We start from the raw sequence: 22882 nt of genomic DNA on the forward strand, positions 1-22882 counted from the left end.
GCTTGAATAACACAATTAAAAGCTCTAAATTTCTTTACTTAATAATTATAACAAATCTTTTGTATTAGCTATGTAATCTTGTAAAAACAATATATTTTACTTATTGAATACTTAACTGTAGGCTTTATTTGAAAGTTTAAAAACAGTAGCTTTATTATAACATACTTTTATTTAATACTGATGACAAATATAATTGTGCATATTCATTTCAACAGCATTTAAATTTTTTTTGATACCCTAAAACAGGGGTTCCCAACCTTTTAATACTCTAGAGCACATTCTAACATATCGTTAGGGTGGCGGGCACCACCTATTTTAAATCGACAAACTCCTTCCAGAGGCGTAGCGACCCTTCCAGTCACCCGGGGACAAAAGTTTCGATTTGCACCGCCGCCCCTCCCCGTCAAATTTTCTATTTGCACCCCACCCTCAAATTTTCTATTTGCACCCCCCTCAAACTTTCGATTTGCACCCCCCCTCTAATTTTCGATTAGCACTCCCCCCCCCCCCCCCCCCCCCTCAAACTTTCGTAGCGACCCTTCCAGTCACCCGGGGACAAAAGTTTCGATTTGCACCGCCGCCCCTCCCCGTCAAATTTTCTATTTGCACCCTACCCTCAAATTTTCTATTTGCACCCCCCCTCAAACTTTCGATTTGCACCCCCCTCTAATTTTCGATTAGCAACCCCCCCCCCCTCCCCTCAAACTTTCGATTTCCACCCCTTTCAACCTTTCAACCTTTAAATAAAGGGACGTCTTTCAAAAGATCAAACAAGGGTAACTGTTGTAGACATTGCTATAAAAAAAAGTATAAATTGAAAAAAAAAACCAAAGTTTACCATTAATTATAAATTCCATCCTATTTAATAAAATATATTGTGGCAATATAGATTCCTAAAATTTTTAGATTTTTTCAACTAGAGAACGCCCACCTTTCTTTGTAGTGTGTTCCGTACTGAATTGAAATCATCTAACGTACGATAAACTCGACTACTTGATATACTCTACTACATTCACAACACATATCAAACTTCGATACCGAAACATAACTAGACTCGATACTCCAGAACTACGACACCAACTCGTTTAACTTCACCAAGCTCTACAAACGGTACTCCCAATCAACAACGATTTCACGGAACCTACTACTACACTTTAACAGTCAATATAATTCGATACCTTAATACCACAAGAAAAAATCTTCCCGAATTCCAGAACTACAATACTTCATCAAATGCATTCTCATTTATCTATTACCAATCAGATTCCCCTAGATCTTAAAGTACAAAACAGCCGAATAAAAATTATGACACTTTAACACTTCGATACTTTAACTTTATACCTACGAAACCATATCAGCAACAGCCTTCCGCCGCTACTCCCAAATCTAAACGATTCATCAAAATTTATCAAACAAGTGACAATACTTTGAAAACCCCGTCAATACAAAACTTTAAACACCAGGCCTATATAGACCTAATTTTGGGGTGGGGGTGCAAAATTGATAGTTCGTCCTGGGTGCCGAAATAGATCGCTACGCCTTTATAAAAGTTATTCATTATCAGGTACTTTTTGATAATAGCGATTAAACCTTTTGCGCCCCCCCCTAGTAATGGCGCCCTAGGCGACCGCCTAGTTTGCCTTATAGGTAGTGCCGCCCCTGCCAATATTACAATTTCTTCCCTACCCCCTTCTCACACCCCACCCCACCACTGTTCATTTCACCATGCATATGTTTGGCTTGCAAAAGCCAATATAGCAACCCATTCCCCTTTTTCCTATTTTATCTTCATCCAATATTGACACCCCACTGCAGGGAAAGCTGAAGCAGACGAATAAAATAAATATCTTTAGACAAGATGGCGAGACGCATATCGAATCAATGCTTAATGTCATTCCTTACATTAACCTCAGGATCCCCTTTTCTCTGTGTTTTACTTTTCTGAAATAACAAATTTTTTTTTTGTTGAATACACCATAATTTTTAAATGCCAGTTTATACAAAAAAAAAAATATCGAAAAAAAAAGTTTTTTTTTTCCCATTGCAACATCACTAAGTAAACTACACTTATTGACATTAGCGTTTTTTTTGGGATTTCCCGATGTTTTATTTATATCGAGAAGCAGCTTGGTCGACTTACTGGCGACGTCACACTTTGTTTTGAAAGGAAACACGCGATTGGTCGCTTTAGACCAATGGATCATTCTGTATCGGTACAATAGTGTTGTAGAAAGTGCTGTTTCCGTTAGAGGTTGTCCATAATTGACATCACAGACCCCTGGGGGTGGGGAGAGAGAGAGGGGGGGGGGGGGGCGGGGTGGAGGGGAAAAGGAAGGGGGGGGGGCAGGAAAAGATAGTTTTTTTTTGTATTCCTAATAAATTACACATCTGAAGAAATTTAAATTATAGTAAATTTCAAGAAAATTAGGCTTATTTTTTTTAAGTTGTGTGTAATTAGACCTGTAGGGAAAGGGGGAGAAATGTCTTTTTGAGAGAGTGACGATATAGGGGTTGGGGTTGGTGGGTTAGAAATTCTGTAAAATTTGGGATGAACCCCCACCCTCCCTTTATATGAGACATTGAGATGTCTTTGAACATCTACAGCAGTTCACTTTGTTGCTTTGTTTAAATACATTTGATCAGGTTGTTTCTCTATCGAGATGCTTCTTTGTTGCAATAAGCACTTTGTTTTTCTACATAGATACCTCTTTGTTTCTTTGTGTAAAAACATACGCGCACTTTGTTTCTCTCAGTCTTGATATTTCTTTATTTCCTTATTTGAATTGTTGATGAGCAGTTTGTTTTCTATTAATTATTTGTCTCGCTAAAAAAAAAAGACGAATCCCAAATTTTCTTAACCTCAGACCTGCAGTGGGGGCGAGTCGTGTTGTGTGTGTGTGTGTGGGGGGGGGGGGGGGGGAGGAGGAAGGGGGCGAGTCGTGTTGTCTCCACCCATATCAATCTTTCTTCAGCCAAAAAACACAGCTTTTAACATGTTTTCATCCACAATTTTCAGACGAAAAAAATAAAATGACACTAATTAGATATCGACAGCCGTGTCGTTCGATGCGGGGTTATAATTAAACGATGTCTGATGTTCGCGTGTTGGTTGGGGTGTGTGGGTGATTGGGTGTGTGGGTGTGTGGGTGTGGTGTGGGTGTGGTGGGTGTGTGGGTGTGGTGGGTTGTAGCGACGTCTGTGCTGTTGTATTCTCTCGTCTGTTAATTTTTTTTTACATTGCGTCAGTATATTTTAGGATGAGTATAATGCAGGTTTAAAACATCAACATACTGCAACGTAACCAGCCTTGCAACACACGAATGTGCACAGATCAGTTTGCGCATCATCACACACATCATTAATCACACATACCACCAACATCACACATCACCACTCATCAGCGTCACACATCAACACTGACATCATCAACGTCGAACATCATCACTGATATCAGTGACTAACATCACCGCCGACATTATCAATCCCCACCCACCCCCTCACACACCCACCCACACACCCACCCCACACATAACCACTAACATCATCAACTTCGAACATCATCGCTGATACCTTTGACTAACATCACCGCTGTCATTATCAATCCCCACCCACCCACCCACCCACCCACACACACATCACAAGTGACATCATCAACGTCAAACACATCAGCAGTCGCATCAGCATGTTCAAACTTCAAAACAGTTCTTCAGTTTTTAAACAGAAGTGTCCTCCGCCATGCATCCCCAACATCACCCCTACACGCCTTAATATTTGTACACGAGCTCTATAGACCCATCCGTCCAATACCCCCCCCCCACCCTCTTTTGCTATAACGCCCTATCTCTTCAACTCCACCCGCCACTCTCCTACCCCGCTATCATCTGACAACTCTCCCATTTCAACCATTTTCTCTCATTATGACAAGTAAATATACCCCACCGTCATCCCCCACCCCTTACCCCTCACCTCTAGCCTAATACACCTCCTCACCTCTCCCCCCCCCCCCCGTGTAACAACCAAGTACAACCCACTCATCTCACTCACCCCTCATCTGTTAACGTGTGACAACCAATTGCAATCCCCCCACCCCCTCTAACCTAAACCAACAACAAAATTAATATCTGCAGACCCCCACCCCTCCCACTCATACACACATCCAAATCGCGAACGGCTACGGAGGAAAAAAAATAATCAATTGGTGGCCAGCTAAATTAATTTGGTTTAATTACTGAAGCATGAATGATACCCCTCGTGCGTCATCATACATCAGAGGCCATCCGTTATCCAACACGCTTGTCCAGGGTATTGCTGTGTTTGTTTAGTATCCGTTTTGACGTCCCATCGATTTCAAAACAAAAATGAAGAGCTTTTTGAAAAAATGTCTTAAATCATTGCAGTTATTCTCCCTTATTACTGGCTATTTGGAGTAAAAACTGATATTATATATACGCTATTTTTTTTTATAAAAAAAGCAGTTTTGTTGGCGTTTTGCTGTGAATATATATGTAGATAAAATATCTAGGTTATTTTTTGTGTGTGGAGAGGGCATTGAACATCGCTAGGGGACAATCCATTTATCGGGTCCACACGACCCCCTTGAGCAAATACATCCAGGGGCGAGTTCAGGAATATATATATATATATATATATATATATATATATATATATATATATATATATATATATATATATATATATATATATATATATATATATATATATATATATATATATATATATATATATATATATATATATATATATATGATGGGCATGGATATAGGTAAAGATATAGATAGATATATGTAGGTATAGGAAAATATTACACACCAATACACTAGTATAGCCCATATTCTGGTTTGATGGGAATTCACCTCCCCCCCCCCTCGGTACTCCTTTTTGTTCTATCAGGTGCGTTTGACTTGGCTCGATAAATTATGTTTCTTTTAATCTTAGGTACGTTTCTATTAAGTATCGGAGTGTTTATCGGACCCAATGTAGAGAATTTTTAAACACGATTGTCTCTCTTTGCCAGAAAAATTGAAAAAAATAATTAAAAAAAATAATAAATGAAAACAACCGCACAAAACAAACATAGGACGCAATGTAAACATCAGCGCGTGAAATGAGTGTGTTGTAGAGGCACGTGTAAACAATGATCGTCGTATTTTCCCGTTTGGTTCCCAAGACACATGTGGTAAATAAAGTAGAGTTTATCTATTTCTGTGACCTCGACATATAAAAGGATAGTGTGGCCAGCACTATGCTCACCCGCCTTTGTTTTCCCTAACGTGAGTTCGTTACCCTTCAGAGATGGGTGGACTCATGTACGTTCTATTGACTTGAACCTGAATTCGAACTCTAGACTAGAAGATTAGCAGCCTAGCTCTCCTTCCCCCATGAAAACAATGAAAGACCGTAAATACATACCATATGTATGTATCGGTATGTTTATGTATAAGCGTATTCATGTCACGATAAATCATTGCTCAGTGACCGAACCACCCACCGTATTTATCTCTTCAATAACTTTTTCTCTTTCATCCTCCACAGGTAACGGAGGTACCCACTCCATCACAGTTGCCTTGACGACCACACTTCATCCCGACCCACAATTCCCGGATATCAGACCCGACATTCCACATCCGGTCACCTACCGCGCTAGCCGGCCGGCACGGCTGAACTGATCTACCCACGCTGAAATCAAGATTGATACAAGTTGAGCGACCGTCCTGTCTGGAATCTTCTAGAAGAAAAAAAAAACAGAACTCTCACCCACCCTTGAAGAAACTCTATTAAGTTAAAAAGTCTGAAAAACCCTCTCCCCGTATTTACGAAACAATCTATTTAAAATGTAGAGAGTGTACGCCCCGAACTCTCAAACACGTGAAACTCACGAAATCGACTCTTTTTATCAGCGGCACGTTCACGAAGAACCTCGTGACCCAAGGCACGTGACCATGTTCAAGATCGTCGAGACCTCTGTCCAGGCGGTGTCCAGCTGCCATATTTTTCTTGGACTCCTCAGCGTCATCGTCGGCGTCATCAGCTCTATCAAGGCTGACGTCTGGTTGGCGCACAGGGTTTCTCCCATTTGGAGCGGTGGATTTGTAAGTCAAGACACGCTCTCAGTTCTTTCTTTAATCCTCCCCCCTTTCTAATTATTCGATCTGACGTTGGGATAATATATTCATTCGTCGATCTCTTCATTCACCAATTTTATTTATTTTCACTTCCTATCTCTATCACTGTATAAACATTATGTATCTATATCTATATCTGTATGCATCTCTGTCTCTGTCTGATGTCTGTCTCTCTCTCTATCCATCTATCTCAGAGGCGAAGTGACTCGTCCCGGCGCCAGGGACAAACTTTCAATTTGGCGCCCCCCCCATATATTATTTATATTTTTAATTCAAAACTACAGCTGAAATGAGCTTTTAATTTTTTTCCCAACCCATTTTGGCGCCCCTAGGGTCGGCGCCCAGGGACATATGTACCCGCCTCCCCCCCCCCCCCACCGTCGCTACGCCTCTGATCTATCTATATTTATGTATATATATATATTTTTGTATGTATATATATATATATATATATATAAATGTTACCGAGTCTACTGCTCGACAACGCCAAATGTAACGAGTCTATTTGCTTGTAGTGCCAAATGTTAACGAGTGTATTTACTCATTCTACACAACATCGACCACAATATAGATACTCGAAGATGCAGGTTTACCATTGATCCTTTTATTACATGAATCAAAAGAAATGCTTCACAATAATAGAATGAATCAACTGACCCCCAACCGTCCTCACTAGTCTTCACATAACCGAATGCACATGTCTATCGTCCCTATTAACACAATACGTCTACAACGTTCAGTAACCAACTTGATACTGCCACACTCTACTCCTACTCTTAGCTGTCGCCTTCCTATATATCCCTTCGTATTCGTAATCGTATTCGTACTCATATTCATACTCGTATTCGTACTCGTATTCTAATCGTTGCATCAGAATATTAATTGCGCAGCTTCTGTCATACAATCCGATTAATAAACCATCTGCACTGTTACGTCAGCCTGTGAACTGCGCAGCGGCTTTGTGATCGTTATCAGCCCAACATCTGCACTATTGCATCAGACTGTAATACGTTGTTAACCATAGTATGGTAACTACCCTAGTTACATCCACCCCCGCCTTTTTTTTGTGTGTTTTCAACCACAAACAACGCTTGGCAGGTGCACTCCTTCAATGTCAAAAGCACCGCCGTAAAAAAAAAAATTATTGTTCCACTCACTGTCAATGTCGTCACATTCGTAAAAGATTGACAGTTATCACTATTTCACATGTCAAATGTGTCTTCATCATATTCCTCAGACACAAAGCAGTTCTAGAATTCACATCCACCTTTTTTCGTTTGGTGCCTTCACCAGTTCACTTTTATAACTTTTTGAACAGTCTGTTCTCATACCAGCGCGACCATGAAAGAATTGATGGTTGCTGACGAAAAATTTCGTATTCTTTCTGTTTCTCAAACTTCTCCGCGGACCACTTGTCTGCTGTTCTACTGTGTCTCTGCTTCTGGGAGGACCGGGATCCTCATTGTTGCCGTTATCCTCCCCTTGTGTATCGCTGTTGTGCTGTTGATGGTGACATGGTTCCGGGATGGGTATGTGAATTTCCGTTGTAATTTCCGGTTCCCTAATTGTCTTAGGTTTCTTTGTGTGTAGCTGCTCTTCTTGACTATGACAATATTTCTTTAATTGAGCAATATTCGCCCACCGATCCGGTTTGGTGTGATTGGTGGGTCTTATTTTAAAGGGGCCACCGGCTATTTTAGGCATCTCCACGACTTGCCATATCTCCTGTCCCCAGAGGTCTCGGATTTTGTTTCTGCCTAACGGGTGGCTACGCAATAATACCCTGTCGTTCAGTTTGAGTGGCGGGTCCTTTGTCTGTACCGGCGGTTCCCTTCGCCGTGCTTCATGTTCTAGTCTTTCCTGTACCACCCTGTACATTTCTCTAATTCGTCTCATATGTTCATTCACATATTCTAGTGCGGTGTATGAGCCAGTCATACTCTCCTTTTTTCCTAGGAACAAGTCAAGAGGGAGTCGAGCCTCCCGTCCGAACAGTAACATGTGTGGCGAAAAGCCGGTTGTGGCATGGGGGGTGCAGTTGTATAGATATACCAACTCTGGGAGAAAATCAGGCCAACGTTTTTTCTGTTCAGGTTCTAGAGTACGCAGCAAATCATGCATGCTGCGGTTGAACCGCTCGCACTGTCCGTTTCCTTTCGGATTAAATGTGGTTGTTCTAGATTTGTTGATCCCGTAGTGGCTGCACAGTCGGTTAATTACTTCTGACTCGAAGGCCCTTCCTTGGTCAGAGTGTAATTGTCTTGGTATGCCATATTTGATGAACCAATGTTCTATTAAGACCTTTGCCACTGTTTTGGCCGTCTGATCTCGTGTGGGCACCGCGACAGTCCATTTGGTGAATACGTCAGTCATCACCAACACATGTTCCGTCCCATCCGATGATTGCTCCAACGACGTAAAGTCCATAGCCACAATCTCTAGTGGTTTTGTCGCCAGTAAGTGTCCTGATGGCTGTCTCATTTTGACAACTGGCATTTTCGCATGCTGACACCTCACACAAGCCTCACAATGGCGTTTAACCTCCATCTCCATATTGGGCCAGTAGCACCGCCGTCGTAATATTTTGTGCGTCCTGTCCTGACCATGGTGTCCCGCCCTGTCATGTGCCAACTTTAGCACTTCTTCTCGTAACTGTCCAGGCACCACCACCTGGTGTATTGTCCCGTCTATTTGGTCATGAATTCTCCGCATGAGAACACCATCCTTTATACTGAGACGGTTCCACTGACTCAGTAGTTTCTTTGTTTCCCGACCAAACTGTTCTCTTTCCCTTCTTCTTGGGAATTTTTGTTCCTGGACGTATTTCAATAGCGGCTGTAACACACTATCCGTTCTCTGAGCATCTCTTATCTCTTTATTATTAAGGCAATTAAAATCATTAATGTCCATATGACGGGGCTCTGTGGATATGTGCTCCACCACAGTCTGCCCGTTTTGCATCACTTGCACCCCGTGAGGGATATCTGTTGACGCTCTGACCTCACATATTCCTGTCAGCGTTTCTTCCTCATCGCCCGGTCTCTCGTAAGGATTCCTTGATAAGGCGTCCGCATTGCCATTGGACCGCCCTGGGCGATATTTTATCTCCAGGTCAAAGAGTGCCAATTCTGCTGCCCATCGCTGTTCGATGGATCCCAACTTTGCTGTCTTTAGGTGACTCAGGGGGTTATTGTCAGTGTATACCACACATTTAGCACCTAATAGATAGTCCCTGAATTTTTCAGTCACAGCCCATTTTAATGTCAAAAGTTCTAGTTTCATGGCGCTGTAATTTGTCATGTTCTTCTCTGATTCCTTCAGAGCTCGACTGGCATACGCAATAACCCTGAAACCTTGCTCCTGTTGTTGTGATAGCACAGCTCCCAGACCTTTAGAGCTGGCGTCAATTTCTAGCCGAAATGGTTTGTCAAAGTCTGCGTATCCTAATATCGGCGCCTCTGTCAACGCATTTTTCAGTAGCTTAAACGAGTTCAGGCATTCCTCAGTCCATAATTCACCTATCAGTTGTGTTTTGCCTTTCTTTTTCTCCTTACTGTGTTTCTTTGTCATTTTGTTTACCAAGTCATGCAACGGTGCGGCAATTTTTGCAAAACCAGGTACAAATTTTCTATTTTCTTCTTCAGATAACAGACACTCTACAGATGAACATTTCTCCTGTGCTTTTAATTTGCGTGAACTTTCCCTATCCAGTTTCATGGTTAACCTTGAGATCTCATTATTAAGTCTACCAATTTCTTCCTTATCATCATTTTTCTCAGCCAACAAATTGTTCACTTGAAACTTTTTAACATCCAAGTTCATTTCACAGTTCATTTTTTCAATATCTGATAATTTCTCTTCGAGTCTTGTTTGAGACTCTTTCATTGTTTGTCCCATTTTGTTTCTTAAGCCATAACCTCGCCGCTCTGTAGCCCTAACCTGCCCTACAGAGGGCGATCGTTTCACCGGACAGTACCGTGCCATATGTCCGGGTTGTGAGCGGGACAGGCATATTGGTCGACCGTCAGCTGTCCACTGGAGTGATGGACCAGCGGGTCGCGGCTGTCCAACCTGTCTCTGTTTTGTCCCGTTTTTGCCCTGATTCTCAGCTGTTGACCTGCTTTCTAACCTCTCCAATCGTTGGTCAACCTTATCCAGGTGGGCCAACAGTTGAGCCATCATGGTTTCCATCGTGCCGGTCCCTTTGGGTGGGGATTGTTTCTGTTCCGGCACAGAGACTTTGTCTACCGAACAGTTCGATTGGTCCTCATCCTCGGACCTGCGGATCGCTGAGTTCCTGACCTGAAGGAAGGTCAACTGTGTGTCTTTGTAGACCTCTTCTTTCAAATAACTTCTTGCCATAGGGGTCGCCAACCCCTCGATGAAACGGTCCCTCAGCAGGCGCGCATCCATGTCGGGTATTTTGCCTTTTACAGCTTCAAAGGCCCTGTTCATTCGGTGTGAATATTCCATCACACTCTCCGCCAGTCTCTGCTTTATATCTACAAACACCGATAGCAGTTGCGATCCCGACCGTCTCTCCCCAAAGGTCTCCATAATTAGATCCAGCACCTTATCTGGATCTGATTGGATGGTTTTATCGTGGCATTTGACCTCTGCCCTAACCGTCTCTCCTATACTGCCCATCAGCAGTCTTAATCTTTCCTCTGGTGACATGCATCTCGAGGCCCAGGCAGCCCTGACCTCTTCACTGAACCTGTTGGTTAAGGTTGGATCACCGTCCCCGTAAAATTTGTTGATGTGGGACTCACTGGGCAGGACCACAATATGGATCGGTTTTTTGTCCAAATTTTGTCCTGGTCCATCTGGAGGCAAAGGGTCATCTTCACCGTTGCCTATCTCTGGGCTATCTTTATCTGACTCAGATTGTTGGGCCAGCAGGAGTTTTTGTTCTTTTCTTATATTTAAAATACCACTCCTGCGTCTGTCATTCCCATTAAGGAAAAATGTTGCAGCTATGCAGCAGATAGTGTTGCCCAACAGGGAGATCATGACACATTTCCAGTGTCTAAGAGTTACATCTATATCTTGGTTGTCATCTTTGCCTAGTATTTGTCCCACAACCAAGTTGGAGATACCAATGCCAATTATCTGGATGCTGGTGGTCAGCCCCATAGCTGTCCCCAGGGTGGCTGGTGCTACAACTAGGGGTATACTGAGCCACATGCTTGCAGCAGCAAAAGAGCATGTGACACCAAGCCAGAATGATAATGAAAGGTGTCTCATCTCTGTTCTTTTCAATTTCCTCGATTCTGATTTCAGTTTTCCCTTTTATTTATTTCCTTCAAATAAAAAAAGACCTTTCTTACCGTGTGTGTATGAATAATTTTCCTCGTTCCTCAATTTTCACTGTTCCTGAATGTCCGAATTCACACACACGAAACACAGTTATGAACTAGGTTGACTAGGGGTGCCTAAAGCGGCTGGTCTAGTTGAATCTTCTGCTCGACGACGCCAAATGTTACCGAGTCTACTGCTCGACAACGCCAAATGTAACGAGTCTATTTGCTTGTAGTGCCAAATGTTAACGAGTGTATTTACTCATTCTACACAACATCGACCACAATATAGATACTCGAAGATGCAGGTTTACCATTGATCCTTTTATTACATGAATCAAAAGAAATGCTTCACAATAATAGAATGAATCAACTGACCCCCAACCGTCCTCACTAGTCTTCACATAACCGAATGCACATGTCTATCGTCCCTATTAACACAATACGTCTACAACGTTCAGTAACCAACTTGATACTGCCACACTCTACTCCTACTCTTAGCTGTCGCCTTCCTATATATCCCTTCGTATTCGTAATCGTATTCGTACTCATATTCATACTCGTATTCGTACTCGTATTCTAATCGTTGCATCAGAATATTAATTGCGCAGCTTCTGTCATACAATCCGATTAATAAACCATCTGCACTGTTACGTCAGCCTGTGAACTGCGCAGCGGCTTTGTGATCGTTATCAGCCCAACATCTGCACTATTGCATCAGACTGTAATACGTTGTTAACCATATTATGGTAACTACCCTAGTTACATATATATATATAAATATATATATTCATAATTTATCGATGTCTCCGTCGCTGACGTTGATGCTTTTGTTATTGGCTGCTTAGGCTAAACAAAGATTAAAAAAAAACATCCAAACATTTGAGCAGGTCTACAAAAATAATTTGAAGGCCACTTCCTCGCATAATTTTATTGAGTATTTTGAAGATATTGAATACATCGTTTCTCCAATAACAACCTTTGGTCCCTTTATACAAGCAGCATGCGTTTTCTAAATGAAAATACATAACACCTTATTAAAGCAATAATAAAAGCAATACTTTGGTACAGTAATTGTTTTAATTAATGCCTTATTATAAACATACTATATGTGTACTATATAAGTAAGAAGAAATGTATGCAAGTATGAAAATTTCAGTCACTTTCAACAAACTTCCATCAAATCAAAACTTGATATCAACTTTTTTCTAACTCGGGCTTTGTATGGGCGGATCAACAAAATTCAGACAATCAAGTTTTCTAGGCAAATGGCCGGCATCCTATGTAAACTAATTTAAAATGTCTTGCAAGACTTTACGTCGTGTTCGGCCGCCCAGTCTGGTCTTAAAGTCGATATTGCCCATGGTTCTTTTATTTTTCCCAACAGTTTCTTTCAGACATCTCTCTGGGGAGGGGGGGATTACACTGAGGGATTATGCAACAGACGAGTCAGGCGTTTCACCCACCTCACCCAATCATCCACATCACCCAATCACTCAGCCATCCACATCATCCAATCACTCAACCATCCACACCATCCAATCACTCACCTATCCACATCATCCAATCACTCAACCATCCACACCATCCAATCACTCACCTATCCACACCATCCAATCACTCACCTATCCACACCATCCAATCACTCAACCATCCACATCATCTAGTCATTATCCATCTATCCCATTTCACGGCTACCAAACTAATACCGACGTTTACGGTGATCACGTGACAGCTAAATCAATAGACTGAAAACGTTAATGAGATTTTTTCACTCACTCACCTCTCCCCCCCCCCCAGTCCCCTGCATGTCCATGTCGTATCTTACCCCCCCCCCCCGCTCTACCCTGTCTCGAGTAGGTTTAGTTTTCTAATCACGTGATTCGGGCAGATGGACCTGAGTGAGGCGGATGTTATTTGGGGATTTTCTGTCGGGGGTGGGGGTTAGCTGGTGGGGTGGGGGGAGGGGGAGGGTATTCTGGTCATTTGAGTCAGGGGTGAAAGGTATAGCTGGTGTGGTGGGGTGGGGGTGTGTCTGGTCATTTAAGGCAGAGATAAAAGCTTAGCCAGGGGGTGGTTCCGGTGGTCGGAAATGAGGTGTGCGTGTTGGGGAGGGGGGGGGGGACTGGGCATTTAAGTCAGGGGCGAAGGTTTTGCTCGTGATTAGAGGGGGGGGGAAAGGTCGGAAATGAAGTGTGTGTGGCCATTTCAGTCAGGGGCGGATCTTCACATTGGTGGGGTGGGAAGAGTGGGGTGTGTCACGTGATCTAGGTCTGATGACTGCTACACCAGGGTGATTTAAGTTTAAGGGACCCAACGTAAGAAACACGTTGGATGAAGTGACAGAACCACATGAACCATCTTCATACAGTCACATACTCACACACACATGCACACATACACACACGCACACACACATAAATATACGAACTAGTCCAACTTCCCAATGAATCGATAAATCTAAAAAGGAATCTTTATATATATATATATATATATATATATATATATATATATATATATATATATATATATATATATATATATATATATATATATATATATATATATATACTTATCATAGGCTATACTTATTGAATGTATATATTCATTTATTCCTATAGTTTATGGTAGCTGGAATCCTGGGTATTTGGTGTGCAAGACGGAAGTCGTCATATGTGGTGAGCTGGTTAATCTTTAATTAACTCTCTTAATTAACCGACCAACCATTAACGTCAAATTAAGAAGAAAAAAAGTCGGCAGCCTTGAAAGTTGATGTTCGATAAAAATCTTTATCTATTTTCATCGCTTTGAAAAAGTTGTTTACATTTGTTATTATAATATTTCCTAATCTGTGACTTGTAATTACTTCATTTATTTTTAAATTTTTTTTTTTTTTAAATTGAATATTGACGTCTATTTATAATGAGTTACTATTTAAAAAAGAAATTGTATGAACTATAAACATTGCGCAAGTGCGTCTGACGACCAAGGGCGTTAACTCTAATGTATTAAAATGTTTATTTTTAGATCATGTGCTTCACCGCCTTCTCCGTGGTGTCCATGGTGGTGGCTGTGGTCAGTATCCAGCTGCTCCGTGTGGGGCTCATCAACCACACGACAGACGGACACACCTTCCAGAAGGAAAAGAAGGTAACTCACGTGTTCTAGAAGTTTCGGCATGCGTTGTCAGGTGTACCGGCACTGTGAAGCTAGTCTTCATATTACGCCAAACTTTCCCCCCCGTCCAACTTTAAACAACACTTAGTCTGGGTTAAACCACACCGCATCCCAGTTTAACGTCAACCACATATTATCCCTAGCATATCCTGATCGACACACAATCCCAGTGTAACGTTAAAACCCCACACTATCATAGTTTAACGTTATCCCCACAAACTGTCCCAATTTAACGTTAAACCCCCACACTATCCCAGTTTAACGTCGAACCCCCACACTATCCCAGTTTAACGTTAAACCCCCACACTATCCTAGTTTAACGTTAAACCCCACACTATCCCAGCTTTACGTTAAACCCCACACTATCCCAGTTTAACGTTAAACCCCCACACTATCCTAGTTTAACGTTAAACCCCACACTATCCCAGCTTTACGTTAAACCCCATACTATTCCGATTTAACGTTAAACCCCACACTATCCCAGTTTAACGTTAAACCCCCACACTATCCTAGTTTAACGTTAAACCCCACACTATCCCAGCTTTACGTTAAACCCCATACTATCCCAGTTTAACGTTAAACCCCACACTATCCCAGTTTAACGTTAAACCCCCACACTATCGCAGTTTAACGTTAACCCCCACACTATCCCAGTGTAACGTTAAACCCCACACTATCCCTAGTTTAACGTCAAACCCCACACTCTCCCAGTTTAACGTTAAACCCCACATTATCCCCAGGACGTCCTTATCTATCTATCCCAGCTTAAAGTTAAACCCCCACACTATCCCAGTTTAAAGTTAAACCCCACACTATCCCCAGGATGTCCTGATCTACCTATCCCAGTTTAACGTTAAACCCCACATTATCCCAGTTTAACTTTAACCCCCCCTCCCCCCCACTATCCCCAGGACGTCCTGATCTACCTATCCCTGGCGGCCGCCGGCACGGAGATCATCGTCTGTATGGCCGCCATCATCCTGAGCTGCCGCATCGCGCGGGTCGCCAAGGAGGAGCAGAGCAAACAGCGGGACGGCATGTTCTATGTCAAGGTCAGTTCTAGGTCACGAGGTCAAGGACGAGTTAGAATTAGGATTATTAGTATTATTAGCCCCTGGTTACTAGATTCAGGTCATATAAGCAAAATTCCTACAATCTTTTTCTTGCTGTTGGTTGTATACTTTGGTCAGTTTCTAAAAAAAGAGCAATATCTATCGATGAAGTGCATTTCCGATAACACTGCACGAATATACTATTTTTTTAAAAATAGAGAAACATTTTAAAGTTGTCGTAATAAATAATTTTAATAAATGTCGTTTATAATTAAGAAATAGCAATATGTTGATTGGGGTATAATTAAAGTAAATATTCTTATTTGTGCAAGGTGTGGAGTTAATTACAAAAGATAGAAGTAGATGTAATAGGTATGGTAGTACTTATGTTAAAAACTTAATTATCAACTTACTATTATATTTGATTTACAAATTTTGTATACTAAAATGTATACAATAAAACTGGAATACATTTAAAAATAAATTTTTAATGCACTGAAAAAGACATGGATCCGATGGTGAAGTGTGTTTTTCAAATTTCATAAAAGTCAAAGTCTTTACTCAGTTACTAAGTCAATATTGAGTTTTGGTTGTCCCAAATCACTACTTTTATTTTAAGTTAACCATTTATTATTTTGTTCACTTACATCACTTTTATTTTCTCCGTCTTAAAGAAAATACTAAAAGTCCATTGCATGGGTCAAACTGGTTTCCGGTCATAAACCCCCGGACATAAACCCTCTGGACGTGAACCCCTCGATATAACCCTCTATCCAACATAAACATGTCGTAGTATTGTTCTCGTTAACACTAGTATTTCGTTATATAAATCTCAATCGGGGGGGGGGGGGAATTGTCCAGGGAGGTCTAGGGGGTTTATGACCAGGGGGGGGGGGTGGTTACGTCTAGGGGGTTTATGACCGGCCACCGGTCAAACTGGCCTTTCCTACAGGCGCACCAGTGGTCTTAATGCTGTTCGATCGTTACCCTAACGTTGGAGGATCATGCACATATCGTATAACACGGAGGGGGTCGGGAGGGCATGACATTTTATAAATTGTCCGGGAAATTGTGTGTCTCTCACAAGGCGACCATTACAATGAGTTGCCCACAAAACCCCTCACGCCCCCCCCCCCCTGGATTGGGCGTTACCCAGGAGTTCTTGAATCTCAGTATACATTTTTTTTTATATAAAATCTATTTCGTTCGAGGGGGGGGGGGGGGAGGGGCGAAGAAATTCTGGGTATACAATATGTGCACCATCCCTCAAAGTCAAACCTCTGCGCAGCTGTCAAGGGCACTCGTGACGTCACGCGAGCATTTTTCTCATGACGTCACGCGAGTATTTATCTCGTGACGTCACGCGAGTATTTACCTGTGTCACAGCGATGACGTCATGAGCTAACCACATTTTTTTTTTCTCTTCCTCTTTTCTCCCCTTCCACCCCCACTTTGACAGGTGCTAGGTCAAAAAGACATCGTCGTCGTCACAAGTCGACGATAATGACGTAACAGACAGGATGACGTCATGCGCTAATCCGTTTTGTTTTTTTCTCTCCCCCCCTTCTCCTTTGACAGGTGCTCGGTCAGAAGGACATTGTTGTCGTCACCAAACCAGTCGACGACAGCGACGAACTAACAGCCGTATAATTCTCTCTGGGATTCGAACTCATGGGAAGAGTGAATGTTAGAAAAAAACAACAAAAAAACTAAAAAACAACAAAAACGGTTTCTAAATTTTATAGCAACGAGAAATATGATTTAACTTCATGAGTTTCACCAAGATGGCGGATGAAAATGTTCGCGTTGACGTGTGTTTTAGAAGACGAAGTTGTGTTTTCTGGGTGTTTGTGTTCGCAGTGGAATTCATGTCGATCGACTGAAGCAACATTTGAACGCTACAGTCGGGCAGATGGACTAACAAAAAAAAATTCCATTGAATTCCAATCACGTAGACACTTAGTTAGAGGCTGAGTGTAATAAAGGGCGACACGGTGTGCCGGATATTGGTCAGAAAATCGATTTCCTAAAGACCGATGACCTGAATGCCGATTGCGAAAGATGGCTTGCTCTAAGGCCGATTGTGCGGAAGGGGTATAATAAAAGGCCGATTACACTAATAACAATTACACTAAGACTAATACCGATTGCAAAAAGTCGACCGCTCAAAGGGCGAAGGAGAGTAGTAAAGGCAAATTACCGAAATGCCAATACTCAAAGGCCGAATTCACGGATACCGATTGTCTAAAAGTCTATTGGACATTAGCCTATTGACTAAAGGCCGATTGGTTGAAGGCCTTTTCTTATAGAACTATTAACGGAAATCCAATTTCCCAAAAGACTGCACATTGCCGTTCTTAGCAAATAATCTTTTTCGAAATCGGCCTTTGATTAATAACATTTGTAATCGGCCTTTGATCAATAACATTTGTAATCGGCCTTTGATCAATAACATTTGTAATCGGCCTTTGATCAATAACATTTTGGCAATCGGCCTGAAGCAAATGGTTTTATGGAGATCGGCAATCAGGAAAGTGGATATAAGACAATCGGCCTTTGGGCGATCGGCTTTCGGCCAATTGATCCAGGCTCAGTGTCATTATCCAGTGGATGCAAGGATTCTCAAATCGTCATAGCCAGGGACGATTTCCATCACTAGATGTTCTAGAACATGCTAGATTTTGGCGTTAATTCTGGTCTGCATGTGGTGTTTAAAGATAGTGTATGGTGTCAGGGTGAATGGTGTTTTGTACAGCAGCTGTTCTCGGTGACACTTGGTGTCATGATATGAAATATTTTGGCCTATGGTGTTTTGGTGTATGGTGTTATGGTGTTTGCTTGGGTATGATCAGCCATTGATGCAAGTGTTTGGTCTACTGGGGTGTTATGGTGTATGGTGTTATGGTGTTAACTTGGGTATGATCAGCCATTGATGCAAGTGTTTGGTCTAGTGGGGTGTTATGGTGTGTTATGGTGTTAACTGGGGTATGATCAGCCATTGATGCAAGTGTTTGGTCTAGTGGGGTGTTATGGTGTGTTATGGTGTTAACTGGGGTATGATCAGCCATTGATGCAAGTGTTTGGTCTAGTGGGGTGTTATGGTGTATGGTGTTATGGTGTTAACTTGGGTATGATCAGCCATTGATGCAAGTGTTTGGTCTACTGGGGTGTTATGGTGTATGGTGTTATGGTGTTAACTTGGGTATGATCAGCCATTGATGCAAGTGTTTGGTCTAGTGGGGTGTTATGGTGTGTTATGGTGTTAACTGGGGTATGATCAGCCATTGATGCAAGTGTTTGGTCTAGTGGGGTGTTATGGTGTATGGTGTTGAGGTAAGCCTATATGGTGTTCAGGTAAACCTACATGGTGTGTAGGTGTATGGTGTATTCAACAACAGCCTCGTTTTCTGCTTGTCCATGATTGTAACAGATTTATTATGTGGTGTTAAGGTGTGTGGTATCATATCACGGTGAGTGGTGTTATATTGAATGGTGTTGTAGTGAGAGTGATTTTCCTGTAAGCGAAATATAACTATTGCCAGTAAATGTATGTTCTGTAGATCGAGGTATTCAAAACAGATGAACTCTACTTCATCTGCCCCACATATCATAGGGCATGAACAGGAAAATATGATGATGTATGTCAGGAGTTTATCATGTATGTTATTATGGTGCATGGTGTTATTTATTTATATGTTGTCTGGTGTTATTGATACGTATATTACGTTACTTGTACGTGTATAGTGTTATTTATACGTAGTTGTTACTATACCTTTCGGTTAGCCGTACCCTACTTTAATAGCATCGGCGATTATCTTATTTCGATACTCCATCCCTTGAGTAAGCAATACCACCGTTAATTACTGAAAGTAATATTTCATGTTTTAACAGCAATACATAAAAAACGTCCATCGGGTGTAATCGAATACGAATTAATACAATCGTACATCGATACCTCATCCCCAACGCGAGCAATACACCTAACCCAAACAACTAATAGGGTGGTACCGCTTACGGAAAAGTACCGCCGTTAAATATTGACAGTTATATCTAATAACAGCAATACCATACGAGACGTCCATTGAGAGTAATCGAATACGAATTTGAATGTTCGACTACACTGAGATCAATATCACGTTTGTTGTGTTTTTCAATAAATGTTAACATTTTTAAGGCGTGTTTTATTTAATGAAAAAGATGTCTATACTAATTGTTGATTTGTAATTATATGTGCATTTCATTAATTAAATCATGTTACAACCAGGAGTAGTGGGTCTAGCATACTCCAAATCATGAGCGCTCTCTCTCTCTCTCTCTGTTTATATATATATATATATATATATATATATATATATATATATATATATATATATATATATATATATATATATATATATATATATATATATATATATATATATATATATATATATATATATATATATATATATATATATATATATGAATATATACATATAATAATAATATAATAATATATATATATATATATTTGAATATATATATATATATATATATATATATATGGATTATATATATATATATATATATATATATATATATATATATATATATATATATATATATATATATATATATATATATATATATGAATATATACATATAATATATATATATATATATATATATATATATATATATATATATATATATATATATATATATATATATATATATATATATTTGAATATATATATATATGTTACGGTCAAAGCCCGAAGTGCGGCCAAACCCCGGATTGGCCAGCCAATGCGCGGATTGGCCGGCTCTCTTGGCCAAAGCCCGAAGAACTTAGAACTAAGATCGTATTTCGTACATTGGCCGGCCAATGCGCGCACTGGCCGGGACGTACTGGCCAAAGTCCGAAATGCTTAAACTTGACAGCGTATTTTGTACATTGGCCGGCCAATGCGCGCATTGGCCGGGATGTCCTGGCCAATGTTCTATCTAGACTAAGTTGTGATCGCGTTTTCATTATTCTGGGTGCGGTTTCATTGTGAGTAACGTATTTTTAGCTCTTGTTTGTATAGCATTCTATATGCAAGGCGACATGGATCAATCCATGTTGATTTCCATATATGGGCTACAACTGTATGTGACAGCCTCCTCTATGATGACGAGGTGAGACAATCATCAAAGAACAAAATCAAAGACAGTCGGCGTCACCGACCACGTGCAACAAGACGGAACGTTCAAAAGGCTTTGCCGCGTTCCTTGTAAGTTGAACAATAGTGTCCAAGCGACTTGAGATGGCGTGGGCGTGGGCGTCAGAAACCAAATTTCCCCAACAAGAAATGGAGGTTGCCATAAATGCAACTACATCCTCAGCTAACATATCTGCTGCCGTGGCGGAACGTCCAGACCAGTTGCGTGACAATAATGTGGCCAACAGATTCTGTATAGTTTGTGAAAAACATTGTAGTGCAGCTCATTCTTGTGGATCCTGTGGCAAAGATGTCCATGCTATATGTGGAGTACCCAATGAAACAGACGAAGGGTACAAAGGGAACATTACCTGCAGATTGTGTCACAACAAACAAGACATCATGGAACACAGGTCAGCAGCTCATACTGGCTTGCAAAATCAAGGTGCTAAGATGCTTAAAACATCAAATACAAACTTTAAAGATGGTGAAGTGGGTGACAATGTACGCATCCGTGTTCCAGATATTGACAGAGGTCGCGGTGATCCCCGAAGAGTGATTGCAGTTGTCATGAGCGTCGAGGGCGGTTTCTACAAATTAGGAACGGAACATGGTGTTCTAAAACAACTGTATACTAGTAGTGAGTTTTCAATTCTTCACGAAAAACTGCTCTTATTGTCGTCAGTTGGCACTGAGGAAAAATCACTACGAACCATCGCATCTTCACAATCATTGACTGGGGGCCAAGGCTACACTCGCTGCAATTGCACAACCAAGTGCACAACAAATCGCTGCAAGTGTAAAAATAACAAGCTGCTATGTAATTCTAAATGCCATAAAAGTTCAACTTGTTGTAACAAATTATAATAATGATTGATTGAGACTATAGTACAATAAAAAATGTGAATGTTTCTGTCATTTACTTTAATTAATAATCAATAAAGACTTAATTTCATGATCCTACCGGCATAAAAAAAAACAAAAAACTGCTCATGATCTTCTAATTAAGACTTTGGCCGGTCCACCATGGCCAGTCCGCGGACTGGCCGGGACTGGCCGGCCAAAGGCCGAAATCAAGAGCTATTTCAGACTTTGGCCGGTCCACAATGGCCAGTCTGCGGATTGGCCGGCCAAAGGCCGAAATGAAGCAAAGTTTCGGACTTTGACCGACCTATGGGAGGCGATATTGGCCAATGCGCGGATTGGCCGGCCAATCCTAGCATTGGCCGACTTCGGGCTTTGACCGTAACATATATATATATATATGGATTTTATATATATATATATATATATATATATATATATATATATATATATATATATATATATATATATATATATATATATATATATATATACGTAACGTTGTCGGTTGCGGGTTGCCTGTGATGTATGATGTCGTTCAATGCTGGTTTAACTGGTCAAATGACACCATGGCCAACACAATCAATTTGTCCATGTAGTAAAAGTTGGAATTAAAAATGGTTGCTGTTTGAGTTTTCTGTTTCATTTTTTATCTGTGCACATACGACTGCATGTTTATTATGATAATGTATGCATAGGTCTACATATAATTTATATATAAACTAGAACGAAAATTTCAAATCAGACTCACTTATAAAAATAATTTTAATAATCAGATCATTTACAAAAGAATATCAACACTTTTTACAGAATGTTTTCCTAAACTTTTGGCCTTGCGCTTCTTGAGAAAGAACAAAAATAATCTTTGCGTCTCAGAAAAAAATATAAAGTTGCTGACAAAACCCTAAACAATACAATAATATATGTATCTTATCTAAGTATCTATACTTAGTATAAACATAGCTCTAGTAAGCGTTATTGGTCTACATTCAACAGACGCGAACAGTCTTTTGAAACAGTTTTAGAAAGAAAATTTTAAAAAATCAGATCACGGAATCACCGAAACAAAAATTATTTTAATTTACATCGAGACACAATGTCGTTTTGAAGACAAAAGTATTTACATCTTGATATATACAAACAGTGTTTCTTCCAGACTTTTT

At 40.7% G+C, this 22882-nt stretch overlaps 1 protein-coding gene across 1 annotated transcript in view; it reads left to right on the forward strand.

Annotated features, from left to right (window-relative positions):
* The window catches only part of LOC131927741 (transmembrane protein 196-like), a 43291-nt gene extending 23316 nt beyond the window's left edge, over positions 1-19975 (forward strand). The window contains exons 2-6 of the mRNA XM_059283530.1: positions 5554-6110; positions 14065-14121; positions 14471-14593; positions 15532-15672; positions 17251-19975. Of these exons, the coding sequence (XP_059139513.1) occupies positions 5961-6110; positions 14065-14121; positions 14471-14593; positions 15532-15672; positions 17251-17322 (543 nt within the window). The 5' untranslated portion in view covers positions 5554-5960 and the 3' untranslated portion in view covers positions 17323-19975. The remainder of the gene's footprint in view (positions 1-5553; positions 6111-14064; positions 14122-14470; positions 14594-15531; positions 15673-17250) is intronic.
* The last annotated feature ends 2907 nt before the right edge of the window (positions 19976-22882 follow it).

The sequence above is a fragment of the Physella acuta genome, unplaced genomic scaffold (genome assembly GCF_028476545.2).
Source record: "Physella acuta isolate Inbredline_101_S28 unplaced genomic scaffold, ASM2847654v3 ptg001435l, whole genome shotgun sequence".
Classification (NCBI taxonomy): Eukaryota; Metazoa; Mollusca; class Gastropoda; family Physidae; genus Physella; species Physella acuta.